General features: G+C 42.0%; 2 protein-coding genes across 3 annotated transcripts in view; one reads left to right on the forward strand and one right to left on the reverse strand.

The window, feature by feature from the left end:
- Positions 1-7,527: 7,527 nt before the first annotated feature.
- fbxo48 (F-box protein 48) lies at positions 7,528-14,175 on the reverse strand. 2 transcript variants are annotated; one of them, XM_080199998.1, is made up of 4 exons: positions 14,064-14,154; positions 12,544-12,646; positions 11,783-12,341; positions 7,528-10,374 (listed from the first exon to the last, which is right to left on the reverse strand). In XM_080199998.1, the coding sequence occupies exons 3-4, from the start codon at positions 12,083-12,085 to the stop codon at positions 10,213-10,215; spliced, it is 465 nt and encodes a 154-aa protein (XP_080056124.1). In that variant the 5' UTR covers positions 12,086-12,341; positions 12,544-12,646; positions 14,064-14,154; the 3' UTR covers positions 7,528-10,212. The 2 variants fall into 2 exon arrangements, with proteins under 2 accessions (XP_080056124.1, XP_080056123.1); XM_080199997.1 differs by lacking the exon at positions 12,544-12,646 and having other exon boundaries at positions 14,064-14,175.
- Positions 14,176-14,576: 401 nt separating this feature from the next.
- Positions 14,577-18,549, forward strand: part of aplf (aprataxin and PNKP like factor) — a 43,250-nt gene continuing 39,277 nt past the window's right edge. Inside the window, exons 1-2 of the mRNA XM_080199999.1 lie at positions 14,577-14,744; positions 16,462-16,533. Coding sequence (XP_080056125.1) covers positions 14,661-14,744; positions 16,462-16,533 — 156 coding nt within the window. The 5' untranslated portion in view covers positions 14,577-14,660. The remainder of the gene's footprint in view (positions 14,745-16,461; positions 16,534-18,549) is intronic.

Consider the following 18,549-nt stretch of genomic DNA (forward strand, 5'->3'; position numbering starts at 1 on the left):
AGTGGGCGAAACGACCACTATGGACTCAGGGTGAAGTTCAATAACGGCACAGCTTTATTGTCTTTTACGTCAACAGAGAAGCGCAGTCAGGACATACAATCGGACTGTCCCGAAAGCGCTCTGCCCGTCCCTCGCAGGGGGCTATAGTTATACCTGAACTTCAGTGCAGTTTGCGATTCAAATGCTAATACTTTATTTACAGTATTCGACCTTAGCCATCCCGTCTCGATGTTTCCAAGTGTTGAGGAAATTGTTTTAGGTGTGTGTTAATCGTTTTTGTCTGATTGGTTATTTAATAGTCTGGAATCTCCGGGGTTTGAACCATAGGTGTGTCATTGATCTCAAAAGAGGTTTCGAGGGGCCAGGAATGTTTCCTTAACTATGCTAACTTTAGGTGTCTCCATGGGTTGTTTGACTGTTTTAAGAGTGCTGATTTTGATGGGGTGGAGATTTAGTTCCTGTAAGTGCCATCCTGTCCAGCTTCCCTTATGTGCTAGCCCTCATTTGCATTCTAAAAGCATGCTCTTGCCTACTGATCGGTGTCTGTTACTGTGTGATTTTTAGTGGAGAGGCTGTGAGTGTAACTTCAGTCTGCTTCCATTTTGTGTGCCCAATTTCATAAAATTTGTTGTCCGATAACAGTGTGATGCTTCATTCTCGCACTTCTTTACTTGAATGTTGGAAGCAAGGTGATGGTGGAATTGTCCTCCTCCTGAATATAAATCCTTTCTACTTACACCCACAGATGCTCTTTCCTTGAAGAATTCCCACACGAGGCTCACAGAACAGAATTCTCCATCGGCCTCTGGCAGGATTTTACGAGCAAGGTCATAAAATACTGGCCACAATGTTACATATATTCCCCAAAAGATTCTGTTTGAGACCACAGCAAATGTTTATGATGGATGAAACATTTTGGTTTCAAATCAAAAAGAATAACTTCCTTCAATGCAATGAAACCTCTCAATCATTCTGCTTCTAACTTTGATACGTTAAATTCAACAGTTTGGTAGAATTAACCATTTCCACTAGAATGATGCCAGATCTGAGAAGTTAAACTTAACACGACAGATTGAACAAGCTGAGGTTCCTTTCTCTGGAAAGGCGATTGCACTGGAAAGGGTGCAGAGGAGATTCACCAGGATGTTGCCTGGGCTGGAGCGTTTCAGCTATGAAGAGAGAGGCTGGATAGGCTGGACTTACTTTCTTTAGAGCAGAGAAAGCTGAGGGGGTCCTGATTGAGGTGTACAAAATCATGAGGGACAAGGATAGGGTAGAGGGAAAGGAACTGTCCCCCCCTAAGCAGTGAGGTCAATATCAAGGGACATACATTTAAGGTAAGGAGCAGGAGATTTTGAGGCGATTTGAGGAGCTTTTTCACCCAGAGGGTGGTGGGAATCTGGTATTCCCTGTCTGCAAGTTTTAAAGTTTTTTTATTAATCACAAGTAGGCTTACATTAACACTGCAATGAAGTTACTGTGACAATCCCCTAGTCGCCACACGCTGGTGCCTGTTCGGGGAGAATTTAGCGCGGCAATGCACCTAATCAGCACTTCTTTCAGATTGTGAGAGGAAATTGGAGCATTTGGAGGAAACCCAAGCAGAAATGGGGAGAATGTGTTCAGACTCTACACGGATGGTGACCCAAGCCAGGAATCGAACTCAGGTCCCTGGCACTGAGGCAGCAGCGCTAACCACTGTGTCACCGTGCGGGAACCCTCATGCCACTGCCTAGAGGGCTGTGGATCAAATGCTCTTATGTCTTATGTTCTCATTATGGGAAATCTAGTAGAGACAATCCAATTCATTGTAGAGTATTCAATCTGTAGTTTAGTGGAAGGGAGAAGGATGTTGCCTTATAGTAAAAATAATGTAGGTTGCCACGAGGATGGAAAGCCTCCCGTGAGTACGCAACAAACTTACATTGATCAGACTTGTGCAATGTAACGCTAAGTGGAGTTGGATTACAACTTTGTTCTCTCACCTTGTCTTCACGAACAGCTGAAAGCCAGGGTTCCAGCGCAAATTGAATTTTCATATATCTTCAGCCGTTTGAACAACATATGCATTATAACTAACAAGCCATGTGCCGCTAATAACTTTTAACACAGTTCCATTTGTAATTTACAATAAGGATTACATTGGGAAGCAAAATGGATTACAAGTATGAAACTTAAATCCACTAATTTAATCATTTTGTAATAGACTTGAATTACTATCGGTCAAAGGTGCTGCACTTTCAGTTAGAAGGATGGTAATGGCTGTTCTGGGCTGTCTGCTGCAATGAATTACGGAACAATTGAGTTGGAAAGAATGCAATTTCATGGGTGTACCCATCTGATTTCATCCACAATGCCCCAAGGATTCAACACAGTGCACCAGGAAAATCTATCCCTATATTCTACAAAAGTAAAAATCAAAAACATTAATTCAAATTTGAAAGTTATAAATTGTTAATTATTCACTCATTTCACAAATAACTGCAGAAATTGGACTCTCAATGAGAGAGTGACCTGCACAGTTGATATGTTCTGCATTACAAGTGCACCCTCTAATGTTACTCTGGTGCCCAACCCCATCTGGTCTTGCAGTCACTGCTGTATGTTGATGTATTGCACTAATCAGCTACAATACATTCTAATTTGTACCACATTTGTTCTCATAACTTGTCACATTATAGATGCTGACTGGCAGCTTGCATGTTGCAAATTAAAAATAAGCGTAGCATTTTCTTTCACGGTTTTTTATGAAGGAGGCTGCCAAAACTGATAAATGATAGCCTTAGAAACAGAATATAGGAGCAGGAGGAGGCTATTTGACCCTTCGAGCCTGTTCCACCATTCTTCACGATCATGGCTGATCGTCCAACTCAGTAGCCTAATCCTGCTTTCTCCCCATAACCTGTGATAGTAACCTTCATTCAATGATTTTCATAAGCGGTGTAACTTGACCACCTTGAGTTTTTTTTCAAGGTCGGTCAGCCAATGTGTTGACTTGACTGCCTTTACTCAGATTTGGAAAGAAACAAGGTTAAGATGGATTATAATCAACCAGGGGCTATCAATTTTGCAGTTCCATGGGTGCTGATGTGTTGAATTCTGGGAGGGCGAGAGATTGCAAGCAACGGAATATCAACGTGAAGGAAAACTCTGGTCTCAACCAGACAAATCAGAAAAATTTGCAGCCTGTTTTAAAATTCAAGAACTTCGCATTGACTTCTCATGCCAAATTTGTTTATTTATTAGTGTCATAAGTAGGCTTACATTAACACTGCAATGAAGTTACTGTGAAAATCTCCTGGTCGCCACACTCCAGCACCTGTTCAGGTACACTTTAGCATGACCAAGGCAGTTAACCAGAACATCTTTCAGACTGTGGGAGGAAACCAGAACTCCCGGAGGAAACCCACGCAGATACAGGGAGAGAACGTGCACACTCCGCACAGACAATGGCCCAAACCAGGAACCAAACCTGGATCCCTGGCGCTGTGAGGCAGCAGTGCTAACCACTATTCCACAAGTGCTTATGCATTAACAAAATACTTCAACCCCTTGCAGCGACTAACACCCTGTGGATTCTCACAAATTCTAACTCCAGTCTTGGCAGGAAGGCAATGGATTTTGGTAGAAAATGATATTGGCACCTGTTATGCATAGGAAATGCTGTTGTGGTGAAGGGCATAATCATTTGGGCCATTTAACGTTATTTGAGCCAGTTCTGTAATTCTATCAGATCATGCCTCATCTGCAACCTACTTCCACATTCCCATTGTTGCCCAATATATTTTAAGGTTGCATGTTCTCCCCGTGCCTGCGTGGGTTTCCTCTGGATGCTCTGGTTTCCTACCACACTCCAAAGTTGTGCAGGTTAAGTCAACTGGCTATGCAAAATTGCCAGTGTCAGGGGATTAGCAGGATAAATACACGGGGTTAAGAGGATGGAGCCTGAGTGGGATTGTAGTCGGTGTAGGCCAGATGGACTGAGTGGCCTCCTTCTGAACTGTAGAGATTCTGTGATTTTACCTTTGGTTAATAAACAATTATTAAACTCAGAATAAAATTAACAAATGATCCAGTATCAGTTGCCACTTGCAGAAGAGTTCAAAATTTCTTCCAAACTGTGTTCATAGAATCCCTGTAGTGCAGAAGGAGGCCATTCAACCCATCAATTCTGCATCAATTCTCCAAAATAGCTTCTTACTCAGGCCTCGATCTGGTTTTCAATGGAAACAGTTTGCCTCTACCCTAAAGTTTCCGTTAATATGTTAAAAGCTGCAATAAAATCATCCATAACCTCCTCAATTTCAGGCAATGCAACCTTAGGTTGCATAGTCTTCCCTTTGCTAGTTACAAGTTTGCTAACTTAAGAACATAAGAACATAAGAAATAGGAGCAGGAGTAGGCCATCTGGCCCTTCGAGCCTGCCCCGCCATTCAATAAGATCATGGCTGGTCTGTCGTGGCTCAGTTCCACATTCCCGCCCTCTCCCCATAACCCTTAATCCCCTCTCTTATCAAAAACCCATCAACCCGCTTCTTGAAAATATTTAGCGAGGCAGCCTCCACCACTTCAATGGGTAGAGAATTCCAGAGATTCACCACCCTTTGAGTGAAGAAGTTCCTCCTCAACTCCGTTCTAAAACGCCCCCCCTTTATCTTGAGGCTGTGCCCCCTAGTCCTACGGTCTTTTTTGAGTGGGAAGAGTCTCTCCACCTCTATCCTATCCATCCCATTCATCATCTTATACGTCTCAATGAGATCTCCCCTCATTCTTCTAAACTCCAATGAGTACAAGCCTAGTTTGTTCAGCCTCTCCTCATAGCTCAACCCCCTCAACTCCGGTATCAGCCTAGTAAACCTCCTCTGCACTCCCTCCAAGGCCAAAATATCTTTGCATTAAAAATGCATTGCTGAAGAAAGACATTTAGTTGAAGCTTTTCATCTTGCGGGAACAGCAATGTCAAAGGAAACAACAACCTTTTACTGGAAAAGAGTACCAATTGGTTGGCAAGTGATAGAGGCATTGTCATGGAGAATGCACCAGTTCATTGTGACTGCCAGTCAACTGCCAAACATTGTTTGAACATTTTTCAGAATCAAGAATCAATCCCTAGTTTAAAAAAAATCAATGACAGTTACATGGCAGTTAACTGTCAGTCACCATTAACTGGTGCATTCTCCATGGCGATGCTTTTACCAATCGGAATCCACTTGCCAACCAATCAGAAGTCTCTTCTCATAGTGTAAAGTTGTTGTTTCCGCTGAAGCTGTTATTCTTGCGATAGTCCTTATGAATGCAAGACCAAAAGCTTTGATTAAGTGTCTTTTTTCAGCAATACTATGTTCTGTTCTACCAAACGATCACAACTTACAAAGATACAGGATTGAGATCCTTAACTTAGTGGAGAAATGAAAATGGCAGAAATATCAAAATTATCAATAAGTTTCAATCACCTTGTATTCCTTATGATTGACTCATACTGTTTGATTTACTATTGTTACATGTATTAACATATAGTGAAAAGTATTGTTTCTTGCACGCTATACAAAGCATACAGTTCATAGAGGAGGAGAGTTTTGATGCAAAATTTTTTGAGCTTAGTTTAATTGTCAGGTTTTGATTTGAACATTCTATGTTTAATTGATTGTGTTTTTCTGAATGCAAAGCTTTCAGCTTACCAAATGCAAGAGACACAGAAATGAATTTATTTAGTGATACCAGACTTTCGAATAGCATAAATCTTGAATTCTGTTCTCCAATGCAATGTTATCTCTCAGTTCCTAATTATAGCTCTCGCTGTGGTGGTACTTACTCTTCTATAGCTGGTTCCCATTCTTGTGAATGCAAAAGATCCCAGGGCACTATTTGAAGAGCAGGGAGTTCGTTTAGTCTCCCAGTTTAATATTCTTCTTTCAGCCAGCACCATTGAGAAGAGATTTCACTCATTTTCTCTTTGTGATGCTTTGCTTTGTACAAAATTGGTTGCTAAATTTGCCCTTGCAGCGAGAGGTGCATGTCAGAAACTGGCTGCAAGGCACTTTTGGAATGTTCCGTGTATGTAAAAGGCATTAATTCAATGAAAGGCCTTTTTTTGTCCTGAAATGTCCTTGAGCTTGAAAGCTTGTTTGCACTCTTAATGATCAGATTTTTTTTGGTTTATATCCAATTCAATCCAACTGAAGTCCAATTCAAAGTCTCAACAAGTGAGACACTCCCGATCCAAACTGTCAAGACAGGGCTCACTGTCTTGGGCTTGATCTACATGATCCAAGCTGATTGGAGCAGATATTGCACCTTCTCCAAGGCTTAATCTCATTTGCATCTTAGCCAAAAGGGCTAGATGCTGCTTTAAAAGGTTGCTTCAAATGAAGTCTCAGTGTAACCTCATGACTTGATCTTAGCCAAAAGGCTGAGAAGCTTCTAATGAGCAGATAGTTTACCTGCAGAATATGAAGGTGTAAATTATACCCCACATTTAAGTCAATTTGCAAACCTTGATGAGGGTCCCAATCATGGTAATGCTCTTTCTACCACTTTGTTTATTGAGTGCAGCCACGCAAGAGAAAACAGATGATGTAATCACAACAAATTAAATTACAAATTATCAATTTTGAGATTGTTGCAATTAGAAAAAATAAGCAAATGTGGTTCTCTAATAATGTAAATGCACCATCTTATCAAAGTTCTTGCAAATCTGAAACTTCCTGTTTGTGGCACTTTACTTCCTGTGGTCATACTTTTGTGCCCTACACACTTGCACTATGGGAGTATGAACAAATGACCATATATACTCCTGTAAAGGTTGAGTTTCTAAAACCAAAAAGTAGGGTGTCAACCTTCACAGGAGTAATATTTGAGAGGGGTTGGAATTCACCCTCTCTTGTTGTCTTGCTGTCCCAGAGTTGCCTGCTGGGAGGCTGTTTCCGTCAATCCTGTCCCCAAAAGGAGTCTGTTTCTATAAATCACATTCTGACATGCGCAGACATGAGCTGAACATAACTTCAATGGTAAATTATTCACTGATTCCATTAATCAGGGCAATTTGACTTTTGATTTGATTTATATTTGTCACATGCATTAGTATACAGTAAATAGTATTGTTTCTTGTGTGCTATAGACAAAGCATACCATTCATAGAGAGGGAAACAAGATTGCAATGTGTAGTGTTACAGTCATAGCTAGAGTGCAGAGAAAAATCAACTTAATGCAAGGGAGGTCCATTCAAAAGTCTGATGACAGTTGGAGAGAAGCTGTTTTTGAGTCGGTTGGTACATGACCTCGGACTTTTGTATCTTTTTCTTGACAGAAGAAGGTGGAAGAGAGAATGTCCGGGGTGTGTGGGGTCCTTAATTATGCTGGTTGCTCTGCCGAGGCAGCGGGATGTGTGGACAGAGTCAATGTATGGGAGACTGGTTTGCCTGACAGATTATGCTACATTCACGGCCTTCAGTGGCAAGCAGGTGCTAAGTACAAAGAGTTTGGAATTTTTGTCTAAAAATACAGATTATGAATACACAACAGATATGAAAAAATGAATGATTTATTCTGGCCAAATGTTAGAGGTCAATTTTTACACAAGATTGACCATTGCTGATATATAAATGGTATATACAAATTAGGAGGTTAGTATTCCTATGAGAGGCAGAACTCTGTTAATCTAAGAGTGGTTTTTGGCAGTTAGATCTTCAAAAATTATATTTAAGTGAAAGTTGAAAACTTTCTCCAAATTAACAGCCTTCACATATTGCCTAAAGAAGTCTCAAGTTCCACCCAAAACTCAGGTACAGGTCTTGTGAAATAACCTTTTATATCCCCTGGTGTATCCCATTAGAAAGCTGGTAAACAAAGTGAAATCTATATAAAAGCACACAGTCCAGTTTCTGTTTGAGTTTAATGTGGCACCTATTTTACACTGACACGATGATGGGACATCAGGACTAGCCTCAGTATCCTGACAGTGGAATGGGAGAAAACCAGTTATTTTGCTTTCGGTCTGGCAATGCATAGGCCAGGACTAATAATCCAGGAAAAGGAGTTCAAATCCCATCGTGGCAACTTAGAAATTTAAATTCAGTGAATTAAATAAATCATAATAAAAAAGCTAGTATTGGTTGTGGTATCATGAAGTTATCACATTGTTGTGAAACCTAACTGGTTCATTAATGTCCTTCAGGAAAGGAAATCTGACATCATACTAGCACGGGGCTAACAATGACTCCAGACACTCGGCAATCCTGTCAATTCCTAACTGCCTCTGAAATGGCTTAGAAATCCACCCACTTGTCAAGAAGATGACTTACTTACTCCAGATCAATCAGAGGTTCCCCAGGAATGAATTAAAAGTTTTTCTTTTGCAGGAATGAAACAATTACTAAGTGCTTGCTAACTGCAGTAAGATTCTCTTTAGTTAAAGAGATAGAACTTCTAGCAGGATCTTGAGACCGAGTGTCAGAACTAATTTCAAGAATAAAGAGAAACGATTACCAATTATTGTGATTATTATCCAGGTTTCTGCCTTTAATTCCAATGCAGGACACAAAATCAACTGCGGTTTTAGCTGCGCTCACTCACTTAGTCCAGACCACCAGTACACCTGGGATCTACCCAATATCTATTCCTCAAATTTGGAATTGACCAACCAAGTCTTCAGGGAGGTGATGGCCTAGTGGTATTATCGCTGGACTATTAACCCAGAAACTCTGGTAATGTTCTGGTTCGAATCCTGCCACGGCAGATGGTCGAATTTGAATCCAATAATAAATATCTGGAACTAAGAATCTACCGATGACCATGAAACTATTGCTGAAAAAAACCCATCTGGTTCACTAATGTCCTTTAGGGAAGAAAATCTGCCATTCGTACCGAGTTGGCCTACATATGACTCCAGAGTCACAGCAATGTGATTGACTCTCAACTGTCCTTTGAACAAGGGCAAGAAGGATGGGAATAAATGCTGGCCAGCCAGTGCCACCCATGTCCCATGGACAAATCAAAAGAAATCAGTATTTTTACTAAAAACCCTTAAGATTGACAGAAACCCAAAATAAGTGGACGATGACATTATTTAATACTGTTAAGAATTTAAAAGCTAATGATACTATTCTCTCTTGCCACAATTAACATATACTTGGATAATTTTCTCTCGTTTTGCTAACCATTAAACACATGAAATATGATGTTTGATGTTCAAATCCACACACTATTGACACATGCTTCATGCTGTAGACTGAACTACAGAATTTCAAAATTGGCCTCAGTCTGATGAGATAAAGTAACTAATCACAGGTTTATTTCTGACTATACAGTACAAATAGAAAATAACAAAAAGAACAGCATTAAGATCACATCTCCATGATTGAGGCTTTTCCAAAGAAATACCAAAAGTGCTTAAAACAGTGAAACATATTTTTTGATAAACAAGCTATAATGTAAAAACTTTCAATAATATTACAATAAATCTTTATAGATTCTATATTTAACCATCCAATGAAAGATTACAAATGCCATAAGAATTCTTATTTACTATATTAAGCATAAACTATTTGACAAATAAAACAAATACTTTCATCACAGTGCTTATAGTTTTCTTTCTAAGTGCATGATGCTGCAATAAAATACTCCAATTATATTACAGTTGTACAATTATCTTACAGTTGTATAAAACATCGGTTAGGCCACATTTGGAATACTGTATCCAATTATGGTCACCACACTACCGGAAGGACATGGAGCTTTGGAGGGAGTATAGAAATGGTGTTGCCTGGTATGGAGGGTATTAGCTATGAGGAGAGATTGAATAAACTGGGATTGTTGTCCCTGGAAAGACGAAGGCTGAGGGGAGGGGCGACCTGATAGAAGTTTATAAAATTATGAGTGTACACATAGGGTGAGCAGTTGAAAGCTTTTTTCCCAGGGCAGAAATGACAATTACAAGGGGGCACAAGTTCAAGGTAAGGGGGGAAAGGTTCAGTGGAGATGTGCAGGGGAAGTTTTTTACACAGAGGGTGGTGGGGGCCTGGAATGCACTGCCAAGTGAGGTGGTTGAGGCAGTTACGTTAGCCATATTTAAGACTTATCTTGATAGGCACATGAACAGGTGGGAAACAGAGGGATATAAGCAGTTGGTTTAGATAGGACAACGTGATTGGTGCAGGCTTGGAGGGCTGAAGGGCCTGTTCCTGTGCTGTACTGTTCTTTGTTCTTAACACCACACTATCTTTCCAGCTCAGCCTCCAGTATCTCTCCCCAAGTATCTGCATCCATTTCACACATACTGTTGTGCCGAAGCTCAGTTGAAGAACGGACATAACTGTACTGACCATCTAACCATGCCCGTTTTATGTTGCTTTTCTTGTAGTTCCTCATGAGGGTAACCTACAAATTAACAAATCATTATCTTTGAGAAATTGAATTTTCCTTTTATCCTACACTGAATAAATGCAGAACAAATTATTTTTCATGAAAATACAATGCAATAAAAAGGATTTATGATTTCATTGCTTAATCGTTCAGGAAAGACATTAAGCAGATTTCTTGCATTGGAAACTCAATGTTACTTTTTAACATTTCATGATTTTATACTATTAACGCTATTATTTATTGTTAATCTCTGTACTGTAATCTCATGAATGAAGGGCCTGTCAACCCCAGTTGGTGGGGGTGGGTGTGGAATCCTTGATTAAGAAAAAAGACATCTCAGGAATGCTGGCGTGGGAAGTTGTACCATTGGAAAAGAAGAAACAGACATGGGGGACCAGAGAATGGAATGGAGTCTTTATGGAGCGTAGGGTGTGAGGAAGTATATTGAGGTAGCTGTTTTAGTCAGTAGACTTGTACTGAATATTAATTGATGTCCTGTCATCAGAAATGGAGTCAGGGAAGTCAAGGAAGGGAAGAGTTGGAGATAGACCGTTTTAAACTATGAGAATGGTGGAAATTGAAAGCAAATTTTAGTTTTCTAATTCAGGGTGAGAACTGAACATGACACCAAAATCGTTATCAATGTACTGGAAAGAAAGGTGAAGGAGGGTACCCAAATAGGAAACAAGCAATCTTCTACATACCCCATATATTTAAAACTTACAGAAACTTAAAGCAACACCTGTTATTTGCAGGAAAAGCAATGAATGAAAGAAGAATTTGTTCAGTCAGGTGTAAAAGGGTAGGTGTTCAATGGAAATTGGTTATGTTTCTATTCAAGGAAAAAGTGGAGAGCCCTTAGACTGTCCTGGTGGTGAATGGATGTATAGAGAGACTGGTGAAGAAGAAACAGTCACAGCCAGGAAATTGACAACTTTTGAAGTGGTGGAGGACATCAGAAGAGTCACAGATGTAGGTGGAGAGAGGGGAAGAAGGTTCCCCCTACATCCCTTGATCTCTTTAGCCCCAAGGGCTACATCTAATTTCTTCTTGAAATCGCACAATGTTTTGGCCTCGACTACTTTCTGTGGTAGTGAATTCCACACATTCACCACCATCTGGGTGAAGAAGCTTCCCTCGCTTCACTCCTAAAAGGTTTTCCCCTTCACCTCAAACTATAACCTCCCTCATCTCATCTAATGTTTGTATAGTTGACGTTGTCTATTTTGTGCTTTGCTAATAACTTTACATCATATGTGCAACCTCTCTGCTGGGTGGAATGAACATTACTCTTAAGGTGTTTCCATTTTTATATTTACCATATGGGAGAATGTTCCTCTTGTTTTCAATACATGCGGAAGAAGCAATCTGAATTGTAAAAAGTGGTCAACTTTTCATGCAAATCATTGCAAACTGCACTAACCTTCCACGAATGTCCATTTGCTCGGTCATATTGCAGCTCTCTTTTACAGACAGCTAATACCGTCAAACAGTGATTGTACCACAGGCTGTCACTGCTTTCGATCAGATCATTCCATGCTTTGCACGTCACTGCAGCGTTAGATAGGCTTCGAACGTCCAGTTCACTGAAAATTTTCAAAGTTAGCTCTTGAGGCAAAAACTGGGCAAAGTCACAACGATTTTGCAATCTTTTCTGTTCAGTGGAGAGTAAAGTTATCTTTTCACCAATAGATATCTGCTTATTTCTTTTGCAAGGCTTTTGCATAGTTTTGTTTCAAGAATTTCAGAGGTAGTTTCAAACAAACAAATTCAAGTTTTACTGTCTTTTGATGTTATCTTGTGTAGCTTGCCATAAGTCTCTGACGCCAAATTCCTTCTGTATTTCTATTTGTCATTCGCCCTTTCTTTTTTGTAGTTCTCATACATTGTGTCATTGCCTTGATCTGTCATTTCTCTTTGGTCTCTTTCCTTTTGGCAGTCTTTCAGTTCTTCTGTCTGCACTTTTCAATCTGCATTCCACTCTGAAAAACATTGCTTACAGACTTATTCAATTGCTAGCTGTTTCAAAGTTCCAGATGCACAGCAAATTAAAAGCAGAAAGGATTTAGCATGTCAGATTTAACACTTAGCTGTTGTGTTTTAATCCAGAATATGACCTGGTTTGTAAATTGCCAGTTTACACTATGTTATTGAGTTTATCAATTGTATATCCTGAATCAGTACCTGAATCTACAAACTGTGAGTCCTGTCTGCTGATTCCCGCTTCCATAACCTGCAAATCACTACTCTGGGCTAAGATTATCTTGGCATCTTTCATGTTCTGAATCTGTTGGTTAAATGATTTAACATGAGTTTTAACCACCTTTTTAGCACTTTCATATTTCTTAGGTTTATTCCTCATGTCTACCAAATTCATTCTCTAATCAAGGATTTTTTAATCTCAGTTTATGCCAATATTTTCCTGTATTCACCACATGACTCATATGCTGATCCATGGCTTGTGTTCCTTGTTTCTCATCAAGTTTCTGCCCTCCGTGTCAGATTTTGCTCAGTTGAGTCATGTGCCATAGATTTCAACTGTCCCACGTGAATATTAGCACTATTAGGCCAGCTGATTTTCACTTACAGAGGCACTGCCTTCTCCTTTTACCTCACTATTTCCACATTAACACCAGTCTTTCCATTAACTACATCTTTTTCCATTAACCCCACTCTCTCCTCATTAATCCCTAGCTTTAAGGTATCAGGGCAGGTGGATAAAGTTAGCCAAGGTATAGAGTTTAAAAGCAGGGAGGTTATGTTGCAATTGTATAAAACATTGATTAGGTCACAGCTAGAATATTGTATACAGTTCTGCAGTCCACATTATAGGAGGGAGGTGATAGCACTGGAAAGGGTGCAGAGGAGACTTACTAGGGTGTTACCTGGGCTGGAGAGTTTTAGTTGTGAAGAGAGATTGGATAGACTGGGGTTGTTTTCCTTGGAGCAGAGAAGGGACATGATTGAGATGTATAGAATTATGAGGGGCAAAGGTTGAGTAGACATGAAGAAACCTTTCCCTTGAGGAGTGGTCAATGACCGGGGGCAGAGATTTAGGGTAAGGGATAGGAAGTTTAGAGGGGGTGTGAACAAAAACTGTTTCACCCAAAGGACAGAGTCTGGAACTCTGTCTGAAAAGGTGGTGGAGGCAGAGATCCTCATAACGTTTAAGAAGTATTTAAATGTGCATTTGCTTTGGGCCAAGTGCTGGAAAATGGGATTAGAGTAGTTAGATAGCTTGTCTTTGACTGGTGCAGACGCTACAGCCCTTTCTGTGCTGTTCCTCTATAAATCCATTCTCTCCCCATTAACCTCCCCCACTCACTTCCCTCGATGCAACAGGAGGCCATTCTGCCCATCAAGGCTGAACAGACACAACTCCTCCTGACACCGAGGGAGAATTTAGCACCGCCAATCCACCCAGCCCACACATCTTTGGACTGTGGGACGAAACCAGAGTGCCGGGGGGAAACCCACGCAGATACGGGGGGATGGTGCACAGTGATCCGAGCCGGGAATTGATCCCGGGACCTTGGCGCTGTGAGGCAGCAGTGCTAACCCACTGTACCACTGTAAGGGGATTAGTGTTTGTGTGGTTTGTCTTTGACCAGCACAGACTCAACGGACCAAATGGTCTTTATATGTGACGCAGACCTCTACAGCCCCCCTCTCCGTCCCTCCACTGTTTTGTTTCACTCTCTCACATGGTTTGAATCTTTTCCTTTCCGATTCTCGGCCGTTGACGGTTATTTACAAGCTCGCGCATCCGCCTTATCTTCCGTGTGACTGCGCACGCTCATGCGCGGCAGCCGTGGTGGATCACCGGTGGGAAGGAGCGTGCGCGCAGGCGCAGTGGCCGATCGCCGTTCGGCAGGAGCGTGCGCACAGGCGCAGCGGCCGTTCGGAAGGGGCGTACGCGCAGGCGCGGCGGCCGTGAAGCAGGGGTATACGCGCAGGGGCGGCGGTCGTGAGGAAGGGGATTGCGCGCAGGCGCGGCGGCCGTGAGGAAGGAAGGGTATGCGCAGGCGCAGTGGCTGATCGCTGTGCGGAAGGAGCGTGCGCACAGGCACGGCGGCCGTGAGGAAGGAGCGTGAGGGCAGGCGCGGAGGCGGTGAAGTAGGGGCGTGCGCGCAGGCGCGGCGGCCGTGAGGCAGGGGCGTGCGCGCAGGCGCGGTGGAGGAGGCCGGGAGCTGTAGTTTGTCGGCCCCGGGGGAGAGTCTGTGCCGGGGCTGAGGGGGTCAGAGCAACCTGGGAGCTGGGGGAATGTGAGCTCCCGGTGCAGTACCGCAGTGGGGGGAATTATGGAGCTGGAGCCAGAGGATGGGAGTGGGACCATCGCTTTAGCGAGCGGTCTGACCGCCATCGGCCGCGGGCCTGTTCTCCGGGTGAGTGACCCGGGGAAACCCCCTAGCCCCCCCTCGACCGTGACCCCCGACCCCTCCCGACCGTGACCCCTGACCCCCGACCCCTCCCGACCGTGACCCCCGACCCCGTCACTGGGTTATCACCTCTCTGCCGCTACCTGAGCCCTTCTGCTGGAATTTCATTCACGCCCTTGTCACCTCCAGAGTATTGTGCTGGACCCCTCGCTGTTCTCTCAGTCTGCCACCTCAGAAACGTGGAAAATAGAAGCAAGAATAGGCCATTCAGCCCTTCAAGCCTTTTCTGCCGTTCATTTTGGTTATGGCTGATTATCAAATTCTATATCCTTATCCCCCCCTTCCCCCATGTCTATTGATCCCTTTGGCTCCAAGAGCTATATCTAATTTCTTCTTGAAATCACCATGTTTTGGCCTTAACTACTTCCTGTGGTAGTGAATTCTCTACAGTTACGCACAGCCAACAATATGCATATAATTGGTAGGAATGAAAAATAAATAGCAAATGTTAGAAATATTCAGCAGGCTCAACAGCATCTGACAAGAGAAGTTAATATCTTTGTGTGTATTAGTATCCTTAGTATTTGCAACTTTTTCTATTTTTTGGAATGTTGTCTACCCTATTTCAACCTCACTTCCTTCTCTGCTCACACTTGCAAAGGTCTCTCCCTGAGTAACTGACAGTTGCACTTCCAAACTCCCAACTGGCATCTCACAACACTGCATTTGTTTATTCACACAGCTACATTCAATCACATGTTTAATAACTTTGTCCATAGAAAATCCATTTTTAGCAATTCTAAATTCTCCCTCAGTGTACCCAAACAGGTGCCGGAGTGTGGCAACTTGGGGATTTTCACAGTAACTTCATTGCAGTGTTAATGTAAGCCTACTTGTGACACTAATAAATAAACTAAACTACTCTTTCTCATCTTGAATATTTACCCTGGCATGGCCTCATTCTTTGCTTCCTCTATGATGTGAAGATGCCAGCATTGGACTAGAGTAAGCACAATAAGAAGTGTCTCAATACCAGGTTAAAGTCCAACAGATTTATTTTACCAAATAAACTTGTTGGACTTTAACCTGGTGTTGTGAGACTTCTTCCTGTTGCTTTGTCTAGTCCAAGATCTGCAGAGGTGGCATAGCCATCTCTCTCATTCAGCTCTGGTTGGGTACCTGCAGACTTGATCCTCCTCTGGAGTGATCACTGATCACTCCGGGATCATCCTGGAAAGTGAAAATAATTCCAACCTTTTCTTTGCCTGACCCTGCATCTCTAACAGAAGCTAGTAAAGAAGCTACGGATTTCTTTGTCACTAAGTTTGAGATATTCTTTTCAGCTGTCACTGCTGCTTCTCCTGGCCTACAAAACCAAACCTCCTCAAGGTTCCCCCAGTGTTTCCCCTAAGCTGCCTCGCAACAACACAGCCATTAGGAATGTGCCATATACAACTAGTGTTCCATTTAAGCTGGGCATGTGCTATGTAACAATCTTAGAATGACTGCACAGTGAAACAAGCAGTCCCTATGAACACACAAATCACCTTACTTTTTAAATCTATGTCTTCTCATGGTGTGTCTGTCATCCCATTTGTGAGATCAATCTTTTACCCAATTGACTGAGTTGCCCGCATCAGTGCATTTGTAATTGGAGATCTTAAACGTGCTTTCAAATAAGAAAATCCAATGTTGTTGTAACTTTTTTGGACTTCATTTTTAGGTTTCCGATAAACGAGTGTCCAGAAACCATGGTCTCTTGGAGGTGATTGATGGAAAGTTGCGCATCAAACCAGTAAGTAGGTTCTGCCTGAACAGTGTAATGTCTACAGTTACTTACAGTAACTCATGCTTGTAGTCCTTCTCATCAAGAAACACCTAGTCTTGTCTAATCTCAGAAGTGAAACAGAGATAGGTCTGGTTAGTACTTTGATGGTGTTCTGCCTGGGAATACAGGATGCAGAAGGTTTTCTGTGATGAATTGGCATTGCAGGGCATGTATCTTAGTTGATCTGGTTAACTTCAATGAAAATTTTATTTATTAGTCACAAGTAGGCTTCCATTCACACTGCAATGAAGTTAGTGTGAAAATCCCCTATCTGCCACACTCTGCCACCTGTTCAGGTAACTGAGGGACGATTTAGCATGGCCAATGCACCTAACCTGTACGTATTTGGACTGTGGGAGGAAACCAGAGCACGTGGAGGAAACCCACGCAGACACAGGGAGAACATACAGTCTCCACACAGTGACCCAAACTGGGAATCGAACCTGGGTCCCTGGTCCGGTGAGGTAGCAGCTCTAACCACTGTACCACCATACCACCTTCCTGTGTCACTGAATTGGAATCCTTGAACTCCCTTCCAAACAGCAATGTGGGTGTATCTAAACCACATGGAGTGCAATGGTTCAAGATGTTGGCTCACCCCCACCATACCAAGGTGTTTAGCGAAAGGCAACAAATGCTGGCCTAGCCAGCGATGCCCACATCCCATGGATGAATAAATAAAAATACATCTCCATGCAATTGAACTAAAAGCGTGTCTTTTAATTGCCAAATGGAGGGCTGATGCCGAAGTGAGAGAGAGCATACTGAAGAAAGTGGGTTTAGTAATGTAAAAATCTCTTAACATTGTGGCATACTATACATTTATGAGATAGATATAGAAGACATCTTTAATCAATATTTTGGTTTCTTCATTTTATAAGCCTCAAAATTCATGAAGGTTAAATCAATAATTCATGAAAGTTAAATCAATAATTCATGTTGCCAGTAATGAGTGGGTTACAATATCGAACAATTCCAGAACTGGCTGTTCTTGTTAAAATGCATCACAATCTTATGCTAACTTGGGGGAGATGATGATAATGTTGCTGGATTAATCATAGGAGCAGAAAAATAGGAGCTGGTGTAGGCCATTCGGCCCTTTAAGCCTGCTTCGCCATTCATTATAATCATGGCTGATTACCCAACACAGTAACCTGTTCCTACTTCCACCTCCCTTACTCTTTCTTTTGTTTGTTGTACAATGAATGCCACACGTTTGACACTTTTTTAGGTTTTTCTCATTGATGCCAATTTATCTTCTGAATGGATCAGCAAGTAATTTAATTCCCAAAAACCCCCGATGTTTGCAGGAAATCTAACTCTTTCTACACATGCCTGGCCACATGCGTGTGTCAATGTGTCAGGCATTTAAAATTTGTAACTTGTTTACCTTCAAGCAGAATGCTCATTATAACCTTCTGGAATAGGAATTCAGAAGAATGAGGGGAGATCTTATAGAAACACGTAAGATTATGAAGGGAATTGATAAGATAGAAGCGGGGAGTTGTTTCCACTGGCAGGTGAAACTCGAAGTAGGGGGCATGGCCTCAAAATAAGGGAGGGCAGATTTAGGACTGAGTTGAGGAGGAATTTCTTCACACAAAGGGTTGTGAATCTGTGGAATTCCCTGCCCAGTTGAGGCTACCTCACTGAATGTTTTAAGGCAAGGATAGATAAATATTTGAACAGTAAAGGAGTTAAGGGTTATGGTGAGTGGGCGGGTAAGTGGAGCTGAGTCTATGAACAGATCAGCCATGATCTTATTGAACAGCAGAGCAGGCTCGAGGGGCCAGATGGCCCACTCCTGCTCCTAGTTCTTATAGTGACCAAACATTATCTTTGCCCAGATGGATTCTATCTGCAAAGATAGAAGGTATTTTTTAAAAAAACTATACCTGTGCTCTTAGCCACATTTTCTGACACCCCAAGAGGGGAAGATGATTTTCCTGATTAGAAATGTGAGATTTGTGTTTGGGAATATAT

The sequence above is a fragment of the Carcharhinus amblyrhynchos genome, chromosome 12, assembly GCF_965287045.1.
Source record: "Carcharhinus amblyrhynchos chromosome 12, sCarAmb.v2.hapA, whole genome shotgun sequence".
NCBI lineage: Eukaryota > Metazoa > Chordata > Chondrichthyes > Carcharhiniformes > Carcharhinidae > Carcharhinus > Carcharhinus amblyrhynchos.

Coding starts and splice junctions, on each gene's coding strand:
- fbxo48 (XM_080199997.1), bottom strand. CDS start 12,085: ATGCAAAAGCCTTGCAAAAGAAATAAGCAGATATCTATTGGTGAAAAG. Junction 10,375..11,782: donor CAAATGGACATTCGTGGAAG/GTTAGTGCAGTT, acceptor GTTAATTTGTAG/GTTACCCTCATGAGGAACTA.